A 24,576-nucleotide genomic window follows, 5' to 3' on the forward strand; every position below is an offset into this window, starting at 1 on the left:
ATGTAAAAAGTTAAACAAGACTGCAAAAAATTAAAATTATTTTATAAAACTTTCATTATAAAACAATATATTATAAGTCCAATATATATAATAACTAGAAAAGAAAAACTAATGAAAACTAACTAATAACTAAGTGGAAGGCAAAACAATATAAGAAATTCTACAATAACTATTAGCCTAAGTTTTACTTACCCCTATAATTATAGTTTAATGAGTGGTAACATCCTGTGGTAACAAACATAAACCAAAGTTTTAAGATATTTACAAGATCAAACAAGGCTTTCATAATAAACATAAAAACTCTTCTAACTAACTTCTTAAATTCATCTATTGTTAGGATTAAAGAACACTAACTCTAAACCAATTTATCTATAATATTATCACACTCAATTTCCTTTTTTTGTATATTTTAATTTTTTTTGTGATGGCTTGTTATTGAAGATGGTTTTAGATTTTTTTTAATGACGGTTGGAGTTTTAAAAATGGTGTTTTAGTTGTAAGTGGTGGTGGTTTTTGTTAAAAAGACTAATGGAAATGGTGGAGGCTATGTATGGAGTTGTTGGGGAGTTACGATGATTGTGTTTAGTAGGGTGTATGTGGTGTTTATTTGGTGGTGAATGAGCTGTTGAAAATTTTTGGGTTAGTGGGTTTTCTTTTTATTTCTTTTGAATTTTAGTTTTTCAAATTTCAGTGGTGACTTTTCAATCATCAATTTCAATGTTGCAAGGTGGTTGGCATTTAATACTTGTCTATGTATTTTTCTTCTACCAAGTAGATTTTCTTTTGTAAAGACGGAAAAGAGAGGAAAGTGGTTTTTATAAGAAGAGAAAAAGAAAGAAAAGTTTAATAGAAGCTAACATTACTTTTGACTTTAGGTTTCTTCTTGTTGGAGGAAAGTCATTGCAATTTGAAGGGAAGGGAAAGATAAAAGTACCCAAAAAGTCCTTGTACTATAGCATTTTATTGAATTTAATCCCTCACAAAAAAAATCCAATTTAATTCATGTACTTTACTATTTGGTGTAATTTGGTCCTTATGAGTAACTCCATCTAAATTTGTTGTTAAAGATATTGACGTGGCCTTGATGAGTTAGACAATACTGGCATTGCACTAACTTGTCAAAAATAAAAAGTTTTTCTATTTTCTTATTCTTAAACGGCATCATATCTAGGAGGGTATAAATACCCTCATTAGTTTTTATTTTATATTTTCTCCTTCCTCCTCATCTCTCTACCTTTTCTATTTTTCTCTCTTATTTCCTTCTTTCTTTTTCATTTTCATATCTTCGCTCAGTGATCGTAGCTACCACCATTGCTGTCAGTGACCAACCATAGCTCATTATGCCAAAATGTCAAAAAAAATTCCAAAAATTCCTATTCTCACACTCTTTCACTTGATCAAGGTAGTTGGTTTTTTTTTCAAAATCTACTCTATCATTCCTATATCTACAAAAAGTTAAGATAAAAATATAAAAGTGGCCATAATTACTTTACAGAAGGAAATGAAAAATTTACCATTACTAGTCAAACCAAACATGCAAAATATGATTAATTTGGCACTATTAACAACCTAATAACATTAAGCCTAAACTACAATATTTTCATTTAGCCAAAAGAAATAATGCAACGAAAGGCTGTTAGTACCATGAAAACATGGTAATGTATATTAGAACACCAAACTGGAAAATACCAAAATGCTTCAAGGAGTGTAACAATGCCATTGTCCTTAAGGTTTTATTCACCCCACTAATTGTGTTCGAAAAGGTTACAAACGATAAACTTTGAGGATACAATGAAACTTAATGATTGATTGGATTTCACATTGATAAAATTAATCCACTGAGCATCCATTGATGTATGGCAAGATTATCCAAACTTCTATATTCTTTTCTGCATTAAAATGATATAAAAGAGAATATGGAGAATACTGACAAGAAAGGAAAAATTGTTCTTTTGTTGTTCTGTATTTTTTTTGTCCCAAAGGAAGGTTTTATTTATTGGCAATTATGACAATTCCCAATAGTCACAATTGTATCTGTTTCAAACAGAAATAATTGGTTGCTTGCAATTGTTTCCAATGGTTATGTCTGTTGGTTTTCCAACAAACATAATTATTGACTTTCAAACAAACATAATCATTTGTTTGATAATTATCTATTGGAAAAAATTTAAAAATTATTTTTTTAATTACCTTCAAGTTCCAAGTGTCATTATAATTAGTTAAATATTAATTTAATTAATTTTAAGACCAACTAGGCCTAAAAAGCCCATCAATGGTCCATTAGGCATGTAAGTTCAATTATTATGGACTTATTCTCCTTTTCATTTAAATGATTCTTCTTTCTTTTATTTTTCCTATGTGGGATTATCTCCCACATTCATTATTGTTGAAAGTGTCCAACAATGTACATATGGTAACACCTTGCTTTTGTAGCAATGTTGCCTAAGACTAAACTATAACCATGATTTGAAAACCAAACAACTTAACAAAAAACACTCACCACCATTTAATCACTTCAGGAATCAATATTTATAAAGTCCACTGACACTACCTAGTAAATGTTATGAAAAAATAACTTAAAAGAACAAATAAAGATAACTTGAAAGAATAATTAAAGAGAAAAAAGAAAGGATTTAGAGGAAGAGAAGAGATCTTATTGAAGTATGTGTTTACAAATGAACTGAGCGGGCTTATTTATAAACAAATAACCCTCTTATCTTGATAGAATTTACCACACATTCACGACTTGCCTCATGAATTGTTAAAATTTCTGCATGGTTAAAAGAAGTAGCAATTATAGTTTATTTTACAGAATGCCATGAAATAGTTGTACCTCCATATATGAATAAGTAACTTATCTGGGATCGAGCTTTGTGTGGATCTGATAAACATTCTGCATCTGCATAACCAATTAAATCTGATTTTAATGCATTTGAATAATATAAGCCCGTATCCATTATTCCTCGAAGATGTCGAAGTATATATTTAATTCCATTCCAATGTCTTTGAGTTGGAGAAGAACTATATCTTCCTAATAAATTCACAGTAAATGATATATCAAGTCATGTATTGCTAGCAAGATCCATTAGTACTCCAATTGTACTAAGATATGGTATTTTAATACCTAAAACTTCTTCATTATCCTCACGAGGTCAGAAAGAGTCTTTTTTCACATCTAATGATCTTACAACTATTGGTGAACTCAATGGATATGCTTTGTCTATATAAAATTATTTTAGCACTTGCGCTATATAATTAGATTGATGAACAAAAGTTCCATTTATCAAGTGCTCAAATCTTAAGACCTAAACAAAACTTTGTTTTTCCTAGGTCTTTTATCTTAAATTCTTTTTTTAAATAATCCACAGTTTTTTATAACTCTTCAGGAGTTCCAATAATGTTTAAATCATCAACATAAACAGCAATTATCACAAATTTAGATTCAAATCTTTTTATAAAAGCACATGGGCATACAAGATCATTCTTATAGCCTTTTTTCGACAAATATTCATTAAGGTGATTATACCACATGCGCCAAGATTGTTTTAATCTATATAAATATTTATTAATTTAATCAAATAAATCTCTTAGGAATTCAATTTTGAACTTCAAACAATTTAAAACCTTCAAGGGTTTTCATATAGATATCATTATCAAGTGAGCGGTATAAATAGGCTATAACTACATCCATTAGATGCATTTCAAGCTTTTCATTTATTACCAAACTAATTAAATATCGAAGTGTACTTGCATCCACCATAAAAGAATATATCTCTCCATAATCAATACCAGGTTTTTAGGTAAAACCTTGTGTGACAAGCCATGATTTATATCTCACAATCTCATCTTTCTCATTTTGTTTTTGCACAAAAACCTATTTATATCTCATTGGTTTTATGCCATTTGGGGTACAAACTATAGGTCCAAAAACTTTACGTTTTGCAAGTGAATTTAATTTCACTTTATTTGCGTCTTTCCACATTAGCCAATCATTTCTATGTCTATATTCTTCAACAAATGTAGGTTCAAGATCCTCATTTTGCTTTCATAATATTGAGCACTACATTATATGCAAATATATTGTCGACGTTTATTTTATTCCAGTTCCATCTTTTTCTTGTCATGACATAATTTATTAAGATCTCTTCATTTTTATTGATTTTAAGTACCTGAATTTCTTCTGAAATTATGTTGGGAGTTTTTTCTGGAGATTTTGTTTCTTCTTCTTGACCATCTTGAATATTTGCTCTTTTTCTTTTTTGAGAATTTTTATCTTTGGAATTGATTAGACTCCTATACTTCTGGTGTATCTTAAACTCATTAGCAATAGTAGATTATCTTACATCAATTTTGATTGGAGCATTTACAACTGGTATATGAGATTTAGTTAGTCTTTTTAGGTTAGTAAATGCGTCTAGCAACTGATTTGCTATATTTCATAAATGAATTATCATTTGAACTTCTTGTTCACATTGATTTGTGTGAGGATCAAAACTAGATAATGATAATATATTCTAAGATATTTCTTTTTCCAGCTGTTTATTTTCTCCGCTTAATGTTAAAAAAATTGTTTCATCAAACTGACAATCAGCAAACCTTGCAGTGAAAAATCTCTTGTTAAGAGTTCTAGTTATTTAATTATAGATGAAGTTTCATATCCAACTTATATTCCTAACTTCTTTTGAGGACCCATCTTTGTGTGTTGTGATGGAGAAATTGGAACATATATAGCACATCCAAAAATTCTTAGATAGGAAATATTTGGTTCTTGACTATAAACTAATTGTATATAAGAGAATTTATAATAACTCATTTGCCTGATGCATACAAGTGCTACTACATACAAAATGGCATGCTCCCAAGCAAAAATTGGGAGTTTGAATTTCATAAGTAATGGCCTTGCAATTAGTTTAAGGCGTTTGATAAACGATTTTGCTAGACTATTTTTTGTATGAACATGACTAACATATTGTTCAACATTTATTCTAATTGAAATGCAATATTCATTAAAAGCTTGAGACGTAAATTAACCAGTATTGTCAAGACGAATTGTCTTGATTGCATAATCCGAAAAATGTGTTCGCAAACAAATTATTTGTGCAAGTAATCTTGCAAATGCTAAATTACGAGTTGATTACAAGCACACATATGACCATCGTGTCGATGCATCGATTAAAATCATAATATATCTGAATGGTCCATATGATGGATGTATGGGTCAACATATATCACTCTGAATACATTGCAAAAATGTAAGGGATTCAATCCCAACTTTAGCTGGTGATGGTTTTATAATTAATTTACCTTGAGAGCATGCAACACATGAGAATTAATTATATTGAAAAATCTTTTAGTTTTTCAATGAGTGGCCAGATGAATTTTTAATAATTTTTTATATCATTATTGATCCAGAATGGCCTAACTAGTCATGTCAAACATTAAAATTATAAGTAAACTTATGGTTTACTATAGCATAAGCTTCAATCATTTTAATTTTTGTGTAGTACATTCCAGAAGATAAAACGACTAATTTTTTCAATACACACTTTTTACCAATATAATAGATGTAATATAAAAGTATTCAGTGTCTCTTTCATTTATTGTCTCAATATGATATCCATTCAAACGAATATCTTTAAAACTTAATAAGTTTGTTTGAGACCTAATAGAAAATAATGCATCTTTTATTATAAACTTTGCTCCTCCAAGTAGTTAAATATTCGCTCTTTCGGAACCTTCAATTAATCTTGTATTATCAGATATTGTATTGACATTAGCTTCTTCCATTGTCAAGTGGAAAAAATATTTCTTGTCTTTAAATATAGTGTGTGTTAAAGCGCTATCTATTAAACATATATCGTCATTATCGATCTTGGACCTAACGTGATGAATATCTATATTTTCTTCAAGAAAATAAAATATATATAGTAAGAAATTTACATAAGAGAATGTTAAATATAAACTTTGTTATTAAAACACACAAAAAAATCTTCCTAATAGACTATTAAAACACATTAACCTTTAATAGAATTATACTAAACATACCAAGTTCCTAATAAAGTTGTACTAAAGCACATCAACAAATAATTTAAGAAATTTCATTTTTGAGATTTTCATCACCAATCAAATGATCAATCCGTCCTTTAGGGTGAGCAAAAAAATCAACAACATCCAAGTGTGTTATATCAACTTGGCTATCATTTTCAATAAAATTTGTTTCGATATTTTTTTCCTTTATCCTTTAATGATGCTTGATAAAGTTCAATAAGATGTGTTGCTGGATGACAGGTACGTGACCAATGGCCTTTCATACCACATCGATAACAAACATTTTCTATATTCTTTTTACTTTGTTTTTTTTTTGTATCTTTTTACTATTGATCCACTTCTGGTGGGTGTTCTTATTATCAGAAAAATAATTTATGTAACCAGCACGATTGTGATAATTATGACGATATTTTTCACATTCACGATTATAACCACAATTACGACCACAACCACGACCATGAGTAAAATTTCTAAATGATGTCGTATTCACTTTTGGGAAAGGAGTAAAACTAGTTGGGTGAGATTCATGATTTTTCATCAATAGCTCGTTATTTTCCTCAGCTAAAAAGATACATAAAATTAGTTCAGGGCATTTCTTAAAGACTTTTTCACAATATTGCTGTTGCAGAAGCATATTTGAGACGTGAAAAGTAGAGAATTTTTTTCTAACAAATTAGCATTAGTCACCTTTTCTCTAAATAATTTTAGTTTAGAAATGATTCTATATAATACTGAGTTATACTCACTTATAGTGTTAAAATCTTACAATCACAAATGCAACCAATCACAACAAGCTTTTAGCGTAATGACTGTTTTCTAGTGATCATATTTTTCCTTTAGACTTTTTCAAAGATTGGCTAAATCTTTTATAGTGAGATATTCAATTCTTAATCTTTCATGAAGATGGTGGCAAAGAAAAATCATTGCTTTTGCCTTATCTTAATTGGATGCTTTATTTTCTTTTTTGATTATGCCTAAGGCCTATAGCATCTAAATAAATTTCAGCATATAGAATCCAAGATAGATAGTTTTTGCCAGTAATATCAAGAGCCATAAATTCAAGCTTTGTAAGATTTGACATGATGATAGCTTAAAAGAAGAACATAAATGTTAGTATTACACAATATATCGTAATTGAGAAGCAAAACAATAAATTGGCTGATAAAAAATAATTAATATAAAATTAAAAATTGACTTATTATAAATTGGTAAAATTTGGGCAAAACAATAAAGTGACAATAGACAAAAATTACCTGAAGAAAAATTGAACCTTGACTTTGAGAAGTTGAGAGTAAGAGATTAGAAAATCGTGCTGATAACGTGTTATAAAAAAATAACTTTAAAGAACAAATAAATATAACTTTAAAGAATAATTAAAGAAAAGAAATAAAGTATTTAGCAGGGGAAAAGAGATCTTATTGAAGTGTGTGTTTACAAATGAATTGAGGGGGCCTATTTATAGGTAAATAACCCCTTTTATCTTCATAGAATTTAAAAGATGAAGATAACACTTAGAGATTAAATGGATTAAATCTTTATTCAATCTATTTTACATCAAATCTAAATATAGATAATATAAATAGATATTATAAAAATATTCCTAACAGTAAAAATTTTTTTCATATTTTTCCATAATTTTCTTTTTTGGTATGAGAAATATTAACAATAGCATCCATCTAAAATCAACTATGAAAGATGATCATTCTGGTTTTGCTTATTTTTATTTATTTTGTTGGATTAAAAAAAGAGAAAATGACAATTTAAGATGTAGTCAACGCCATGTCAATACCATCGAACATGTCAAGGTTACGTCAACACCACGTCAACATCTCTAATGGCAAATTTAAACAAAATTACTCATAAGGATCAAATTACACCAAATAATAGAGTTTAGTGACTTCTTTGGTACTTTTACGGGAAAGAAAATGATAGCAGCCACTGCAACCCAACTCGTTATTCCTCGAGCTTTTTTTTTTTCATATTCCATATTTTGCTATTTTTTAATATAAACTTTGTTTAATTTATTTAAATTTTTTTACCATCAAAGAAAATTGTGAATAGAAGGAAGGTGGGGGAAATTTTATTGTTGGCTTAAAAATTAGGCCAAAGTCTAAAACTATTATTTTTAAGAAATTACTTTCTTTTTTCATCAAACAGAATGAAGATAAGTTATTAGTAAAATTTGAATTTAAAATCACTTAAATCATAATAAAGGATGATGGCCTTCATTTATTTCTAGGTTTCAACAAATAAAAACTTCAACTTTTTGACTAACTAATGGACACGAGATTACGTTAAGCGTGTTGACATTACATGCAACTGAATTCTCCCCGTTTTTACCGCGAACTATAAACGGCCATTCAAAACCCAAAACAAAGGCCCAACAAGGCCGACAATACCACCCCGCTCGCGCCCTCTTCTTCATCAGCAAGCACAAAGAAAAGAAAACATCGGATCTGAGACTGTCAACAATGGGATCTCTTCCTCCGTCGCTTGACCTCCCATTACCGCTGTTGAAAAAGCCTAACCATCAACACATTTCCGAAACTTCCCTTCTCAACCTCTTCAAATCCCAACAAGACCACCTCAATTACTTCTTCCAAAACCTCAACTTATCCCAAACGTTATCCTTCACCGAAACCCTCCTCAATTCTCGGGGTACCATTTTCTTCTCGGGTGTCGGAAAATCCGGATTCGTCGCCCACAAGATCTCCCAAACCCTAGTTTCCCTTGGCATCCGCTCCTCTTTCCTCTCCCCTCTCGACGCCCTCCACGGCGACATCGGCGCACTCTCCTCCACCGACGTCCTTGTCCTCTTCTCAAAATCTGGCTCCACCGAAGAACTCCTGCGCCTCGTCCCCTGTGCCAGATCCAAGGGGGCTTATCTCATTGCGGTTACCTCCGTTTCCAACAATGCCTTAGCCAACGCTTGCGATATGAACGTGCATTTGCCGTTGCAGAGAGAATTGTGCCCGTTCGATCTGGCGCCAGTGACTTCGACGGCGATCCAGATGGTCTTTGGGGACACGGTGGCAATTGCGCTTATGGGAGCTAAGAACTTGACTAAGGAGCAATACGCGGCGAATCATCCGGCTGGGAGGATTGGGAAATGCCTTATTTTTAAGGTTTGTTTTGATTAAACGCTGGCTTTGTTCAGATTTTTTAATCAATTTAATTACTTTTGATGATGGTATTATGGATCATCAGTGGGCTTTTAATGACTTTTGGTAAAGTTGATTGGTCTCAATTGTTTGAGATATTGGTTTTAATTCAAAGATTTAAAGACTGTTTCTTTTGTTTGCTAATGAACAGTTGATATAAGAAGCAGTAGAATGCTGAAAATTAGAAAAGAGAAATAAAAGTGTTTGATTCATTATTTGGAGTAGTAATTTTGATGGATTTATTTCGACTTGTATTTCTGGGCTTCATGTCATTGTCAATTTAACAGAGACTGAGGGACATTTGAAACTGTCAACCTTTTTTACCAAAACTGGTTGAAGCAACTTGTTCTTTCTTGGAGTTGTGGAATGATGGGTTGGTGCTTTTGAGTTTGTAGGTAAAAGATGTCATGAAGAAGCAAGATGAACTTCCAATTTGCAAGGAAGGAGATTTGATAATGGATCAGCTGGTGGAGCTGACCAGTAAAGGATGTGGGTGCTTGCTGGTCATAGATGAGGAATACCACTTGCTTGGCACATTTACTGATGGTGATTTGCGGCGTACTCTTAAGGCTAGCGGAGAAGGCATATTCAAGCTCACGGTGGGAGAAATGTGCAACAGGTAAATGCCGATGGCTGGTGTTCAAATGAATTACTAGTAAATTGTGAAGTCGCTTTTTGATTCAATCAAGTCATTTACATCCTTTTGGTTATATCAGGAAACCAAGAACCATTGGTCCGGATGCGATGGCAGTGGAAGCCATGCAAAGGATGGAATCACCACCTTCTCCTGTACAATTTCTGCCCGTTATTGATCATCAGAACATCTTGATTGGCATTGTCACATTGCATGGATTAGTTTCAGCTGGCCTTTGAGATATAAAACTATCTTATGTCTGGTTTTAACGTTAGTTAGTTAGTACCCTGAGATAATTATTTTGTTAAGTGTTCACTAAAGATTGAATTCAACCTCTTGATGGCTTCTTATGTATTCTTTACAAAATTATTCATAAATATATTAAATTCAATGTGATCTGTTTGGGCTTTGAAGAGGAATTTCTCGCTCGCGTCCTGCTCGGCCTTTGGCACCGACACTCTAGTTATTAGAACAACGTGTCCACACATGCGGGCGCCACCATGATAGTTCAATGCACATACTCAGTTCAAGTAGCAGACAAGATGAATATGTCATTCAAGGATAAAAACATTACCCTTCGTTTTCTGCTATGAACCAAACTGTCTTTCCCTTACACCCTTTTTTATTCCCCTTGCGGATATCTTCCCTCTCTGGGTTCTCTCTGGATGATTAAGAGCCTGTTAGCTTAATTTGTTTTAACTCAAAAGTTATTATGAAATTTTTATAAAAAGTAATAATTTTAAAAATTAAATTAAAATTATTTAATAAATTTAATGTTTTAATTTTTTTATTCATAAGCTATTGGATGAAATTTATATAAATTTTAATTTTGATTAAAATTACTATAAAAGATAATGTTAGAATTAATTTTAATAATTGAAGATATTTTTTGAACAGGCGTGTTTAAAAAAAAGAGAGAAAACTTCTCTGTAGTTTTTTCTGAATTTTTTTAAAATTTTATTTTTAAAAAAAAAATTTCTTTTAAGAGTTTCTCAAAATCTTATTTAATCTGTTTATATATAAATTGAAAAAAAAAATTGGACTAAACAGGCACTAAGAGAATAACAAACTTCCCTGCATTTCACCTGCAGTTTCTTTTGATTACAACTTTGTAATTATCCAATAATAACAAAAAGGATTTTCTAGGATTTGACAGAATTTATGATTTTGATTGACTAATCTTAAGAGATGCTTCCATAAACATGCAAGAACCCACCACTTAGACCAGAGAACTGCATATGGAAGAAACTCATTTTGATGTGGAAGGAAAAGCAAATTTGAAATATCATTAGGTTTTTTAAAGTTTTAACCCTACCCTACACATACCTTTCATTTGGATTAGAAAAGACGAAAAGAAGAAATGGAAAATATTTTCCATAGTGCTTCTTTTTTTAATTTATTTCAACCTCTATTGAATTTTAAGTTGATTAAAATTTAAAATTTTATTTGATTAAGATTTTTATTTATGCACAACAGTAATTAATTGTATAGTTTTAAAATTATTATTTCATATTAAATTTTAATCTCATTCTATTTTAAATTTTTATATTATAAAAGTAAAAATCTTGACTTTAAAATGAGTAAATAGCTTCAGTAGCCTCAGACAGAAAACACTTAGCAATTATGTCTTTTTCTCTTAATGAAGTTAAGTGTAGTGGCAGTTGAGCATTCTTGCGAGACTATTGTGGACAAAGGGTTGGAAGCGAAGAGATAGAGATTTTGTTGTATTTTAATTTTTTTTAATAGTTGAAGAATCATTTTACTTTATACACGTAATTAAGAGTTGCATCATGTAAATTTTTGTATTTTTTTATTTATTTGATTTTTTAAAATTTTGTTTGTTTTATTTTTTAGACAATTTTCATAACAATTTCTAAGTGATTTCTCAATTCTCATCGTCACAAATTAAAGCAGTAACACATGACAGTAACGTATATATTTTTCTCAACTTAATATTGTTAATAAAACTTGATGACTAACTTGACATTTTGTTTGCGGCATCTCTTGGATGCCTTTCAGAAACAAGATTTCTACTTGAAAGATTTTTGAGGTTGATTAATCATATTTCATAACTAGGTTTGATTTTCTCGCCCTTTATGCATTCTTCCATTGGATAGATGACCTAAGCATTTAACATTCTCGCCTAGGGAAGTAAACCGTTGATGATGCTCCTCACTTACTTAGATTCAACTTTATGAATACTCAATTATCGAGTCGAGTTCAAGCTTGAGTACCAAGTCAAGTTGAATTTGAATATTTTAATATTCACTTGAAATAATTTATATGTTATGAAATATTATTTGAAAGAATAATTATAAAAAAATATAAAAAAAATATTTAGAGAGAAAAAGTATTTAGAGGGAGTAAGAAAATCTTATTTAAGTGTGTATTTACAAATGAAGTGAAAAAACCTATTTATAAGTTAATAACTCCTTATCTAGATAGAATTTACACGATGAAGATAATACTAAGGAATTAACTAGATAGATTAAATTCTAATCCAATCTAATTTACATCCAAATTTAGATATAGATAACATAAATAGATATTCGTAAAAATATTCATAACACTCCCTATTAAATATCCATTATATTAAAAATATGTCTTATTAAAACCTTACTAGGAAAAAACCTCATAAAAAAATCTGTGTAAAGGACAAAGAGGATATAATCTTTTTCAAGAATATGCTTTTGAAATACTACCTAATTAAAAATCTTATCAAGAAAAGTCCAGTGGAAAAAACCTTGATAAAATAAAAGAGTGCAGTGTACATTTTACTCCTTCTGATGACTGCATTATTTAATATCTATAAAGCGATTTTGTTGTTCAATTTTCTACTCACGCAAGTGCACGTATCGCAAAGATAATATAGAGATAAGTAGAGTGTCGATCCCATAGAGAATTGAATTAATTTTTATTGTTAACTACTAAAATTGACACCTCTTAATTTTATCTAAACAATTTAAATTAGAAAGGAAAATTTAAATTAATAAACTAAAAACTTAAACTAATATATCAGCAAATTTTACTTCTAGTGATTAACAAACCTAAGATTATTATATCCCTCAATACTTCATCTGAATATTGTCTCTCTCTCTTAACTTAGTTTAATAGATTAAGTTGTTAATATAGAGTCTTAAATTATGTACAAGTTTCTGTCAAGTTTCTTATAAAAATACCTCTCTCAATTAATTTATTATATGTCTATGTAAATTATATTGAAGAAAGATTCATTAAGTTTGTGCTCTAAGTTTAGCTATGTATGGCTTATAAGTGTATGTCTACCCTATATGCAAATCAAACTACCTAATCAACTAAGTATATCTGATCATACGCTATTTTATTCAAGATCTACCTAAATCTCCTTCATTAAGCTTTAACCTAAGTTTCTAATTCAATTTAATTGGTGATCAAGCATTAGAAACATTAAGAACAGAATAAAATAAACAATCTAAATCGATCAAACATAAGTAAAAGAAAGATAAATAATTCATACTACATATTGAGTTTAATCATAATCTTAGATTAAAAACTTAGTTCCCCACCAAGTCACACATCATCATTGAATAAAGTTTAAACAATAAAAACAAACTAAGAAAATAAAAGAATAATAAAAAAGATAAAACTCAATACTTATAATCTTGGTCTTCCAATTCTTCTTGAATCCTTCAAAATCTTCTCAACTTCAATGACTTTGTGGCTTATTCTCTATTATCAATCTAGTGTTTCTTTGCCCTCCACTCTTCTCAAAGTCCTCTAAAAGGTTGTTTTTATAGAGTTTTGAAGTTAGGCCAAGTTAGGTGAAGAAAGAATTCAATTCAAGTTAAGATTTTATCAGACTATGTGAGTGGCAGCCTTACCCAATTAATTGACAGAAATCGTAATTGTTTTAAGATTGCTACAGTGTGTCAACTTCGACAAGATTTTTTATCATTTTTCAAGCAGAACTAGGCAAAGTGGTAAACCTGAAAAGTATAGGTTTTTCTCTTATTTTTCCAATGGTCTAAGAATTGCTTATTTGGAGCTCTATAGAGAGAGTTATGTCAAAATACCAAAATATATGCGGTAAAAGTCTACACCTCAAAATTGCTCTCCTTTTTTCACTAAAATTCTTCTTTCATCAAATACCTACCAAAGCACAAATAAATAAATAACAACCTATCTTAATCACATTAACACCAAATTAAGCATAAAATTAACCATAATTAGATTGACTCCCCTAAAATAACTAATTTAAAATAATTAAATAAAAACTATTAATTTTTATGCATTACTACAAGAACTAAGCTAAATTACTATAAAAATTAAGCTCAAATAACTCTATATCATAGAGTTATCATACCCCCAAACTTAATATTTTACTAGTCCTCGAGCAAAACATAGAAAAAAAACTAACTTACGAAAATCAAATTCAGTTAAAGAAAACTAAAATAAATATAGTTACTACTACTACTACCACTACTACTGCTAATACTACTACTATTACTACTATTACTGCTACTAGAGATAAAATGCTCCAATCCAATGATTCCTTATAATTTTCTTAAAAGTATGTCTATTAATCATTAACCCAAGGAAAAATATAGGCATCATTTAAATTCATGTTACAATTCTAATGCAAGCACATTCTCGAATGGATTTTCGTGTGTGTGTGAAATCTTTTACCAAGAATATCATGACATCCGAATGAGCTTATGCCAATACAAATTTTCAATTAGTGCTAGATTTCTATAGGTTTACCTTTCATCTCTCTCTCCACTAATGTAGACTAATACAAAGCTAGGGATCAATAGGACTTTATAAAGCTTGTAATGTATAGTTAGGGTCAACGTATGATAAAGGATATCAATGTGGCTCAAACCACTCTAAGCACATAATTATTCTAGGACCTATATATAAAGCTCTATTTTCCTTCTCCAAGTGCTCATTTTCTTCCACATTTGAACTTTTTTTTTCTTTTTTTCAACATATTTTTTTTCACAATTTCACACTCCCAAACTTATTTTCTTTGTATTGTAGGTAATAGGGTTATTTTTCATATTTTGAACATTTTTTTTCACATCAACATCACCTTTCCACTTTTTTCAATATTTAGCTCAATTTATATTTCTTAAACCAATATACATGCTTAGGAGTGAAGGTTGCAAAATTAAAAATTTTATTTTAAGGCTAAGCTCAATTATTATGTAATTAAACAAAGAAAAGGAAAATTAAGCTCAAAAGGGGTGTACTAGGGATAAATATTTAACAAGATTGGCTCAAATGGTTCAAAGATGGCCTAAATCATTTCCCTAACTAAGTCTTTTCTAGGATTTTGCCTTGAGAAAAAATCAAGCAAATTCTAGAATTCATGACATAATCTAAAATTTATATCAATATAAACCTTCTATAGATATTTAGAATAATTCAAAGTAAACAATATAGTACTCAAAATTGTCAAAATCACATCCTAACAATAATACTTAACAAAAAATAAAAATTTAGCATGAATCCAAACAAAAACCTTATTCACCAGAGGCTAAAAATTCAAGACAACTAGTTATCATCAGAGGATAGAGAAATCATCATAAAAAATTGGCATAACTTTAGCCTAGATTCCTAAAATTCAAACAACAAATAAATTCCTTTACCAACTAATCCTAAATTATTTATAAAAATAAATATGCATGCAAATAAAATTAGATCTAAAACTTTCACAGAATATTTATCACCAGAAAAATAAATTCGACCCCCCAAATGTAAACTAAACATTGTCCTTAATGTTAGAAAAAAATAAAAGAAAGGTAAAGAATACTCCTCTGAAGGTTGGATGAATCTCGGAGAAGCTTTAATCCTTCTTCTCATCCTTATCATCTTCATTGTCACTTGTAGGAATTTTTTTTACTAATAAATAAATAAATAAAGATTAATATAGATAAATAAAATAAATAATAAATAAAAATAACAAAAAAAAATTAAAAAAAAAGGTTTTTTTTGGGTAATGGGTTGCCTATTGTTGGCAGCCCATATAAAAAAATAGTTATGGTTAGTGAGTAATGGGTAAATGGGTACGTGGGCTAGTAGGTAAGTGGCCTGCTCAATAAATTGGTAGTGTGTAATGGATAGTGGGTAGTGGGCAGCCCAATTGGTAGCCCACTTCAGGGGGTAGGGAGGGCACGATTGACCCCATGTGGGAGTAGTGGCCTACCCTAAATGGCATGTTTTTTTTAGAGCCATGGCTTCGAGCTTAGTGAGCCACGGCTCACATTATATTAAATTCGAGAAGCCGCAACTTACCACAATTTTTTTAAATTTTTTGAATTATTTTTGCATGTGCTTGCACAAATAAAGAAAAGACTATTAATAATTTAATAATAAAAATAAAATAAAGTAAGTTAGAGTGCTTAGGTTGCCTCCTACGAAACTCTTCTTTATAGTCATTAGCTTGACTATGGTACCCTTTTCTGCACTACTTTATACGGCTTGAGATTTTCTTTATTGACCTTGATTACTCCGATAAGTCCACTATGAATCTCGATATCATCATAAGGATGAATCTTTACCACCTTAAAGGTGTTACCCCAATATGGTCTAAGATTCCATGGCCAACGATGGAATTGTGAATAAGAAAATACTACTCGCTGTCCAACCACAAAATCAAGATAACTAGAAAGTGGTTGTGGTTTTGTCTCAAGAATTGGCACCTACGTTGTTGAAGGTGGTGGAATAGGCTTACCTTTACCCTCATTGACTAAATCCACTTTATAGCAACTATCTGTATATGGATACTAGGTTGCATTGAACAAATTAAATACCACTTCCTCCTCTCTAAAGTTGAAAGTTATTTTGCCATTCTTCACATCAATAATTGCTCTAATTGTAGCTAAGAATGGTCTTTCCAAAATAAAAGGAATTTCAACATCATCTTTAATCTCGAGCACAATGAAGTCCATCGGAATGTATAAATGTCCAACTTTAAGAAAAACATCCTCTATAGTCCCAACTAGGTGCCTAATTGTTCCATTTACTAATTGCAAGTTAACTGTAGTAGGTTGTGTCTCTTTAAATCCAAGTTTTATGGCAATAGATAAAGGCATTATTGAAACACTAGCACTTAAATCACATAAAGCTTTAGAAATTTTAAAACTACCAATAGTGCAAGGAATATAAAAGCTCCCTGGATCTTTAAGCTTTGGTAGAAGCTTATTCTAGATTATAGCACTACACTCTTCAGTAAGTGCAACTGTCTTAAACTCTTTCAATTTCCTCTTTTTGATCAGCATGTCTTTATAGAATATAACATAACTTGGCATTTATTCTAAAGCCTCAGCAAAAGAAATACTAATATGCAGCTTTTTAAATACCTCAAAAAATCTCTAGAATTGTTTGTCAAGTTTTTGCTTTTGAAAACATTAAGGAAAAGGTGGCAGAGGTATGGGAGTAGATTGTGATTTTTCTTTAGAATTTTTAGCAGATTTTTCAAGCACAATTCTTTTTCAACATCTTTTTTTCATCTTCTTTCTCAGCAAATTGAATTGAAATCTCAGAATTTAATGCTTGATTACTTACCTCTTTACATACCTCTTTTCCATTATGGAGAGTGATTGCCATGCAATGTTCCTTACCTTCTTTTCTTGGGTTGGGATCAATATCACTTGGTAAGGTACCATGAGGTCTAATATTTAAAGCATTGGCAAGTTGGCCTACTTCTATCTCAAAATTTCTAGTTGAAGTTGCTTGATTGTGAATAGAGCATTGGTCCTTATCATAAATGCATCAGTCTTTATTATGAATGCATTAGTCTTTGTTATGAATGCATCAATCTTTGTCATGAAATATATGAACATATCCTCCATTGAAGGCTCTTTCTTTAGCATAGGGGCTCTAGATGAAAATCTAGGAGGAAAGTTTGACTTATCCGCTAATGAAGACCCTTGGTTGTTATTCCATAAAAATTTAGGATGATTCCTTCAATAAATGTTGGAATAGGGATTCTTCTGTTGCTTATTTCTAACAAATTGACAATACTCAGAATAGATGGGACAATTGTGTTTGGAATGTCCCCCCCTGCAAAATTCATATGTCATGAAGGAGTTCTGAATAGCATTAACACTTAGTTTAACTATTTTCTTTGTGAGAGAACCCAATTGTGTGGAAATAGTGTATCACATCTAATTCATGAATTCCAGCAATTGTTCTTGTACTCAATCTTTTATATGGCAATTGATAATTATTACAAGTTATCTCTTCAAGCAAATCATAAGCCTCATCAATAGATTTACTCATAAGTGCACCTCTAGCGGCAGCATCAATGGTAGTTCTAAAAAGTCCCAACAAACCATTATAAAAATTCTGAACTTACAGCCACTTAGATAATCCATAGTAAAGACACCTTTTTATCAAATCCTTATACCTCTCCCAAGCCTCATATAGTGATTTAGAATCAAATTATATGAAGAAGTGATATCATTCTACATCTTTGCTGACTTTGCAGATGAGAAGAATTTTGCTAAGAATTTTTGAGTCAAATCATCCCAAGTATTAACGGAACCAACAGGAAGCGAATTTAACCAACTTTTTGCTTTATCTCTCAATGAAAAAGGGAAAAGCCTCAATCTTGTGGCATCATCAATAACACCATTAGCCTTGAATGTATCGCAGATTTTCAGGAAATTTATAATATGAGCATTCGGATCATCATTAGGCAAACCCCCAAACTGAACAGCAGTCTGAATCATCTGAATGATTGATGGCTTAATTTCAAAGTTGTTAGCTTGAATAGGAGATCTTCAGATACTTGAGTGGAGATTTTGTACTTGTGGGACAACATAATCCCTCAAAGACTAGGTCTTTTCCTCTTATTAATTAGCCATTGTTGTACTTAGAGCAAACACTTTTTTATATTTCCTTCTAAGTCTTCGAAAATCTTTTCGATTTTTGGATCAAAAGGAACAATTTTAAAATTTCAGGCTATTTGCATACAATGACCAAAAGTACCTAAAAAAATTAAAAAAAAAGAAAAGTCTAGATTAAAATTAAGAATGCTTGGTATTAATATTAACAAAAAAGAATTAAAACCAATTCTCTGGCAATGTCGCCAAAATCTTGTTGTTTAATTTTCCACTCACACAAGTGCATGTATCGCAAAGATAATATAGAGATGAGTAGAGTGTCGATCTCATAGAGAATTGAATTAATCCTTATTGTTAACTACTAAAATTAATACACTTTAATTTTATCTAAATAATTAAAATTAGAAAGGAAAATTTAAATTAATAAACTAAAAACTAAAACTAATATATCAACAAATTTTACTTTTAGTGATTAACAGACCTAAGATTATGATATCTTTAAATACTTCATCTGAATATTGTCTCTCTCTCTCTTAACTTAGATTAATGGATTAAGTTGTTAACCTAGAGTCCTAAATTATTTACAAATCTCTGTTGAGTTTCTTATAAAAATACGTCTCCCAATTAATTTACTATATATCTATACAAATTATATTAAAGAAAGATTCATTAAGTTTATTATCTAATTTTGGCTATGTATGACTTATAGGTGTATGTCTACCCTATATGCAAATCAAACCAACTAATCAACTAAGTGTATTCGATCATATGCTATTTTATTCAAGATCTATCTAAATCTCCTTCGTCAAGATTTAACCTAAGTCTCCAATTCAATATAATTGGTGATTAGGCAATTAGAAGTATGAAAAACAGAATAAAATAAACAACCTAAATCTATCAAACATAAGTAAACAGAGATAAATTATTCTTACTACATGTTGAGTTTAATCATTAGATTAAAAACTTAGTTCATCATCAAGTCACACATCATCATTGAGTAAAGTTTAAACAATAAAAACAAACTAAGAAAATAAAAGCATAATCAAAAAGATAAAACTCAAGAATTATAATCTTGATTTTCTAAGTCTTCTTGAATCCTTCAAAATCTTCTCAACTTCAATGACTTTATGGCTTGATTCTTCACTACCAATCTAGTGTTTCTTCATTCTCTGCTCTCCTCAAAGTCCTCTAAAAGTTTATTTTTATAAGGCTTTGAAGTTAGGCCAAGTTTGGTGAAGAAAGTATTCAATTCAAGCTAGGATTTTGTCATCAGATTATGTGAGTTACAGCCTTACCCAATTAATTAACAGAAATCATAATTGCTCTAGGACTAGTGCAGTGCATCAAATTTGACTAGATTTTTGACCCTTTTTCAGGTCGAACTGGACAAAGAGGTGAATATGAAAGTTGTAGCTTTTCCTCTTATCTTTCCAATTGTCAAGAATCGATTCATTTGAAGCTTTGTAGAGAGAGTTGTGGTCTAAATACCAAAATATGTGCAGTGAAAATCTACACCTCAAAATTGCTTTCCTTTTTTAACTAATATTCTTTTTTCATCAAACACCTACAAAAGTACAAATAAATCAATAACAACCTATCTTAACCCCATTAAAACCAATTAATCATAAAATTAACCATGATTAGATTGACTCACCTAAAATAACTAATTTAAAATAATTGAAAAAAACTATTAATTTCTATGCATTACAACAAGAACTACTCTAAATTATTGTCAAAATTAAGCTCAAATAACTTCATATCATAGAATTATCCGATTTCCAATCATTTGAACCAACATTTCAAACATTGTAGTAGAAAGGCCTTGAGTGAATAAATTTGCTAGATTGTCACTTGAGCAGATTTGTTGAATACTAATATCACATTTTTTAAAAAAAATTATGAGTGAAGATGAACTTCGGCAAAATATACTTTGTCTTATCGCTTTTAATGTATTCTTCCTTTAACTATGCTATGCATGTGGTATTATCTTTATTAACATTGTTGAAACTTCTTTCTTGATTGACAAGCCATATGTTCTTCAAATATATTAAGTTACATATCTTAACCAAATACATTCACGACTTGCCTCATGAAATGCTAAAATTTTTCAATGATTAAAAGAAGTAGCAAATATAATTTGCTTTACAAAACACGATGAAATAGCCGTACCTCCACATGTCAATAAGTAACTTGTCTAGGATCAAGCTTTGTATGGATCAGATAAATATTTTACAGCTGCATAACTAATTAAATTTAATTTTGATACATTTAAGTAATATAAACCCATATTCATTGTTCCTTAGAAATATCGAAGTATATGTTTAATTCCATTTTAATATTTTTGTGTATTGCTAGCAAGATACATTAATACTCTAATGGTACTAAGATGTGGTACTTCAAGACTAAGAATTTCTTCATCATCCTTACAAGGTTGGAAATGATCTTTTTTTCACATATAGTAACCTTACAACCATTGGTGAACTCAAAGGATGTGTTTTGTCCATATAAAATCGTTTTAACAATTTTGCTATGTAATTTAATTGATGGACAAAAATTTATCGTTCAAGTGCTTAATCTAAAGACTCAAATAAAAATTCATTTTTCCAAGGGCTTTCATCTCAATTTCTTATTTTAAATAATCCACGGCTTTTAATAACTCATCAATAGTTCCAATACTGTTCAAGTCATCAACATAAATAACAGTTATGATAAATTCAAATTTGAATCTTTTTATGAAAACACATGAGTATATAGGATCATTTTTATAGTCTTATTTCAACAAATATTCACTAAGAAAATTATACCAGATGTGTTCAAATTGCTTTAATACATATAAAGATTTATTTAATTTGATCAAATAAATTTTCTGAGAATTCAAATTTTGTGTTTCAAGCAACTTAAATCCTTTAGAGATTTTCATATATATATATATATATATTGATATCAAATAAGCCATATAAATAGATTATAGGTACATTGATTATATGCATTTCAATCTTCTCATTTATTGCCAAACTAGTTAATTTGTAATTGCATCCACCACAGAAAATATATCTCTTCATACTTAATATCAAATCTTTGGGTAAAACCTTACTTTATAAATCATAATCTTATTTTTCTCATTTTATTTTTACACAAATACGCATTTATATTTTACTGATTTTACACTGTTTGGTGTATGGAATATAATTCTAAAAACTTCACGTTTTGCAAGTAAATTCAATTCCACCTTGATTGTGTCTTTCCAAGTTGGCTAATCATTTCTATTTCTACATTCTTCAATAGATGTAAGTTCAAGATTCTCATTTTCTTTCATAATATTGAGCGTTATATTATATACAAAAATATCATCAATGTTTATTTCATTATAATTCCATCTTTTCCTATCATGACATAATTTATTAAGATCTTTGCATTTTCACTAATTTTCAAGTATCTGAATTTCTTTTGAAATTTTATCAATTATGTCAGGGGGTTTCTTCTAGAGTTTTTATTTCCTATTTTTGATCATCTTAAATATTTGCTCGTTTGTTTTTTCGAAGATTTTATCTTTGGACCGATTGGTCTCCGACACTTCTAACGTGTCTTGTCTTATAAGGACATCAATTTTAATAGGAGCATTTGCAGCTATAATATGAGATTTTATTATTTTCTTGAGGTCAGTAAATATGTCTAGTAATTAATTTGCTATATTTAACAAATGAATTTTCGTTTGAACTTCATATTCACATTGATTTGTATAAGGATCAAAATTAGATAATTATAATACATTTCAAGAAAATTTGTTTCAACTACTTATTTTCTCCTCTTAATATTGGAAAACTATTTCATCAAGATGATAATTGGCAATGCTTACCATGAATAAATCTTCTATTAATGGTTCTATATATTTAATTATAGATAATTCGTATCCAACATATATTCTTAATCTCCTTTGAAGACCTATCTTCGTACGTTATGGTGGAGCAATTGAAAAATATACCGCATATTCAAAAATTTTGAAATGGAAAATATTTGATTTCTAATCATAAACCAATTGTATTAGAAAGAATTTAGAATAACTTGTTGGCATAATGCATACAAGTGCTGTTGTATCCAAAGAGGCATGCTCCTAAACAAAAATTGAGAGTTTATATTTCATAAGTAATAACCTTATAATAAGTTAAAAGTATTTAATAAATAATTCTATTAGACCATTTTGTGTATGAACATGAGCAATAAGTTATTCAATAGTTATTCCAACTAATATCCAATATTTATTAAAACTTGAAATGTAAATTCACTAACATTGTAAAGACGAATATTCTTAATTACATAATCAGAAAAAAGTGCATACAAATGTATGATTCCAAATATCAAACTGCAAGTTGATAATAAGCACACATATAACCATCTAGTTGATGTATTGATTAAAACTGTAATATATTTATATAGTTCACATGGTGGATGTATGAATCCACATATATCACTTTAAATATGTTTAAAAGAATGTAAGGTATTCGGACACAACTTTAGCTAGTAATGGTTTTATAATTAATTTACCTTCAAAGCAAGCGACACATAAGAATTTATTAGATTGAAATATTTTTTTGTTTTTCAATGGATGACTACATGTATTTTCAATAATTTTTCGCATCATTGTTGATCCGAAATGGCTTAACTAGTCATACCAAAAATAAAAATCATTCGTAAACTTGTGGTTTACTATAGCATAAGTTTCAAACATTTAATTTTGTGTAGCACAATCCAAAGAATAAAACAGTAATTTTTTTTATTATAGACTTCTTCCCCTAAATAATAAATATGATATAGAGGTATTAATTGTCGCTTTTATTTGTTGTCTCAATATGATATCTATTCAGACAAATATCTTTAAAATTTAATAAATTTCTTTGAGATGTTGAAAATAATACATCATCTATTATAAAGTTTGTTCCCCAAAATAGTAAAATAGTGACTCTTTTGAAACTTTCAATTAACCTTGTACTACTAGATATTGTATTGACATTGGTTTCTTCTATTGTTAAGTTAGAAAAATATTTCTTGTCTTCAAATATAGTATGCGTTGTATCAATGTTTGCAAGATGTATATTTACATCATAGATCTTGGATCCAATAAGATGAATATCTACATTTTTCTTCAATAAAATAAGATATATAATTAGAAACTTACAAATTAACATAAAAAAACATTAAATATATAATTAAAACATATAACAAGAATATATTATTTAAATATAATAAAAACATATTAAAACATCTCCATAATATAGTTATATTAAAATATACTAACTACTATTAAGAAATTTTATTCTCGGATATCTCCATTACTAATCAAATGATCAATTCCTTTTCAAAATAAGAAAATCAACAATTGATATTTTCATTACCAATCATATAATCAATTCCTCTTTCAAGGTGGACAAACATCTTGACATGTTATATCAACTTGGCCATGATTAAAATTATCATAAGATGTTTTAGTTTCATTGATGCTTGATAAAATTCAAGATGTATAAGAATTATGTGACTAATGGTCTTTCATGCCACATCAATGATGATACATTTTCTATATTCATTTTATTCTTTTCATTTTTATCTTTTCATTATTTATTCACTTCTGGTGGGTTACAAGTATTCATCTACTTTTAGTAAGTTACAAGCATTCATCTACTTTTGATAGGTTATAAGTATCTATCCACTTCTAATGGGTTATCCACTTCTGATAAGTTAGTGGGTTAAGGTATCAATCCACTTGTAGTGGTAAAATTATCCATCAACTTCTAGTAATAACATTATTCTTAAAATTAAAATAGTGATAGTGTAAATTATTATGGTAACCTCTTCTATGTCCATGATTATAATTATTAAATGATGTTGTATTCACTTTAGGAATGGATGG

The 24,576-nt window shown here is 29.4% G+C and overlaps 1 protein-coding gene across 1 annotated transcript; it reads left to right on the forward strand.

Annotated features, from left to right (window-relative positions):
* Positions 1–8,427: 8,427 nt before the first annotated feature.
* SETH3 (Sugar isomerase (SIS) family protein) lies at positions 8,428–10,241 on the forward strand. The gene is made up of 3 exons (XM_021424988.2): positions 8,428–9,173; positions 9,605–9,828; positions 9,926–10,241. Exons 1-3 carry the CDS (start codon positions 8,520–8,522, stop codon positions 10,080–10,082), a joined length of 1,035 nt encoding a protein of 344 aa, XP_021280663.1. The 5' UTR covers positions 8,428–8,519; the 3' UTR covers positions 10,083–10,241.
* Positions 10,242–24,576: the final 14,335 nt, after the last annotated feature.

This window comes from Theobroma umbraticum, unplaced genomic scaffold, assembly GCF_002168275.2.
Source record: "Theobroma umbraticum cultivar Fairchild unplaced genomic scaffold, ASM216827v3 scaffold_4.1, whole genome shotgun sequence".
NCBI classification, from domain to species: Eukaryota; Viridiplantae; Streptophyta; class Magnoliopsida; order Malvales; family Malvaceae; genus Theobroma; species Theobroma umbraticum.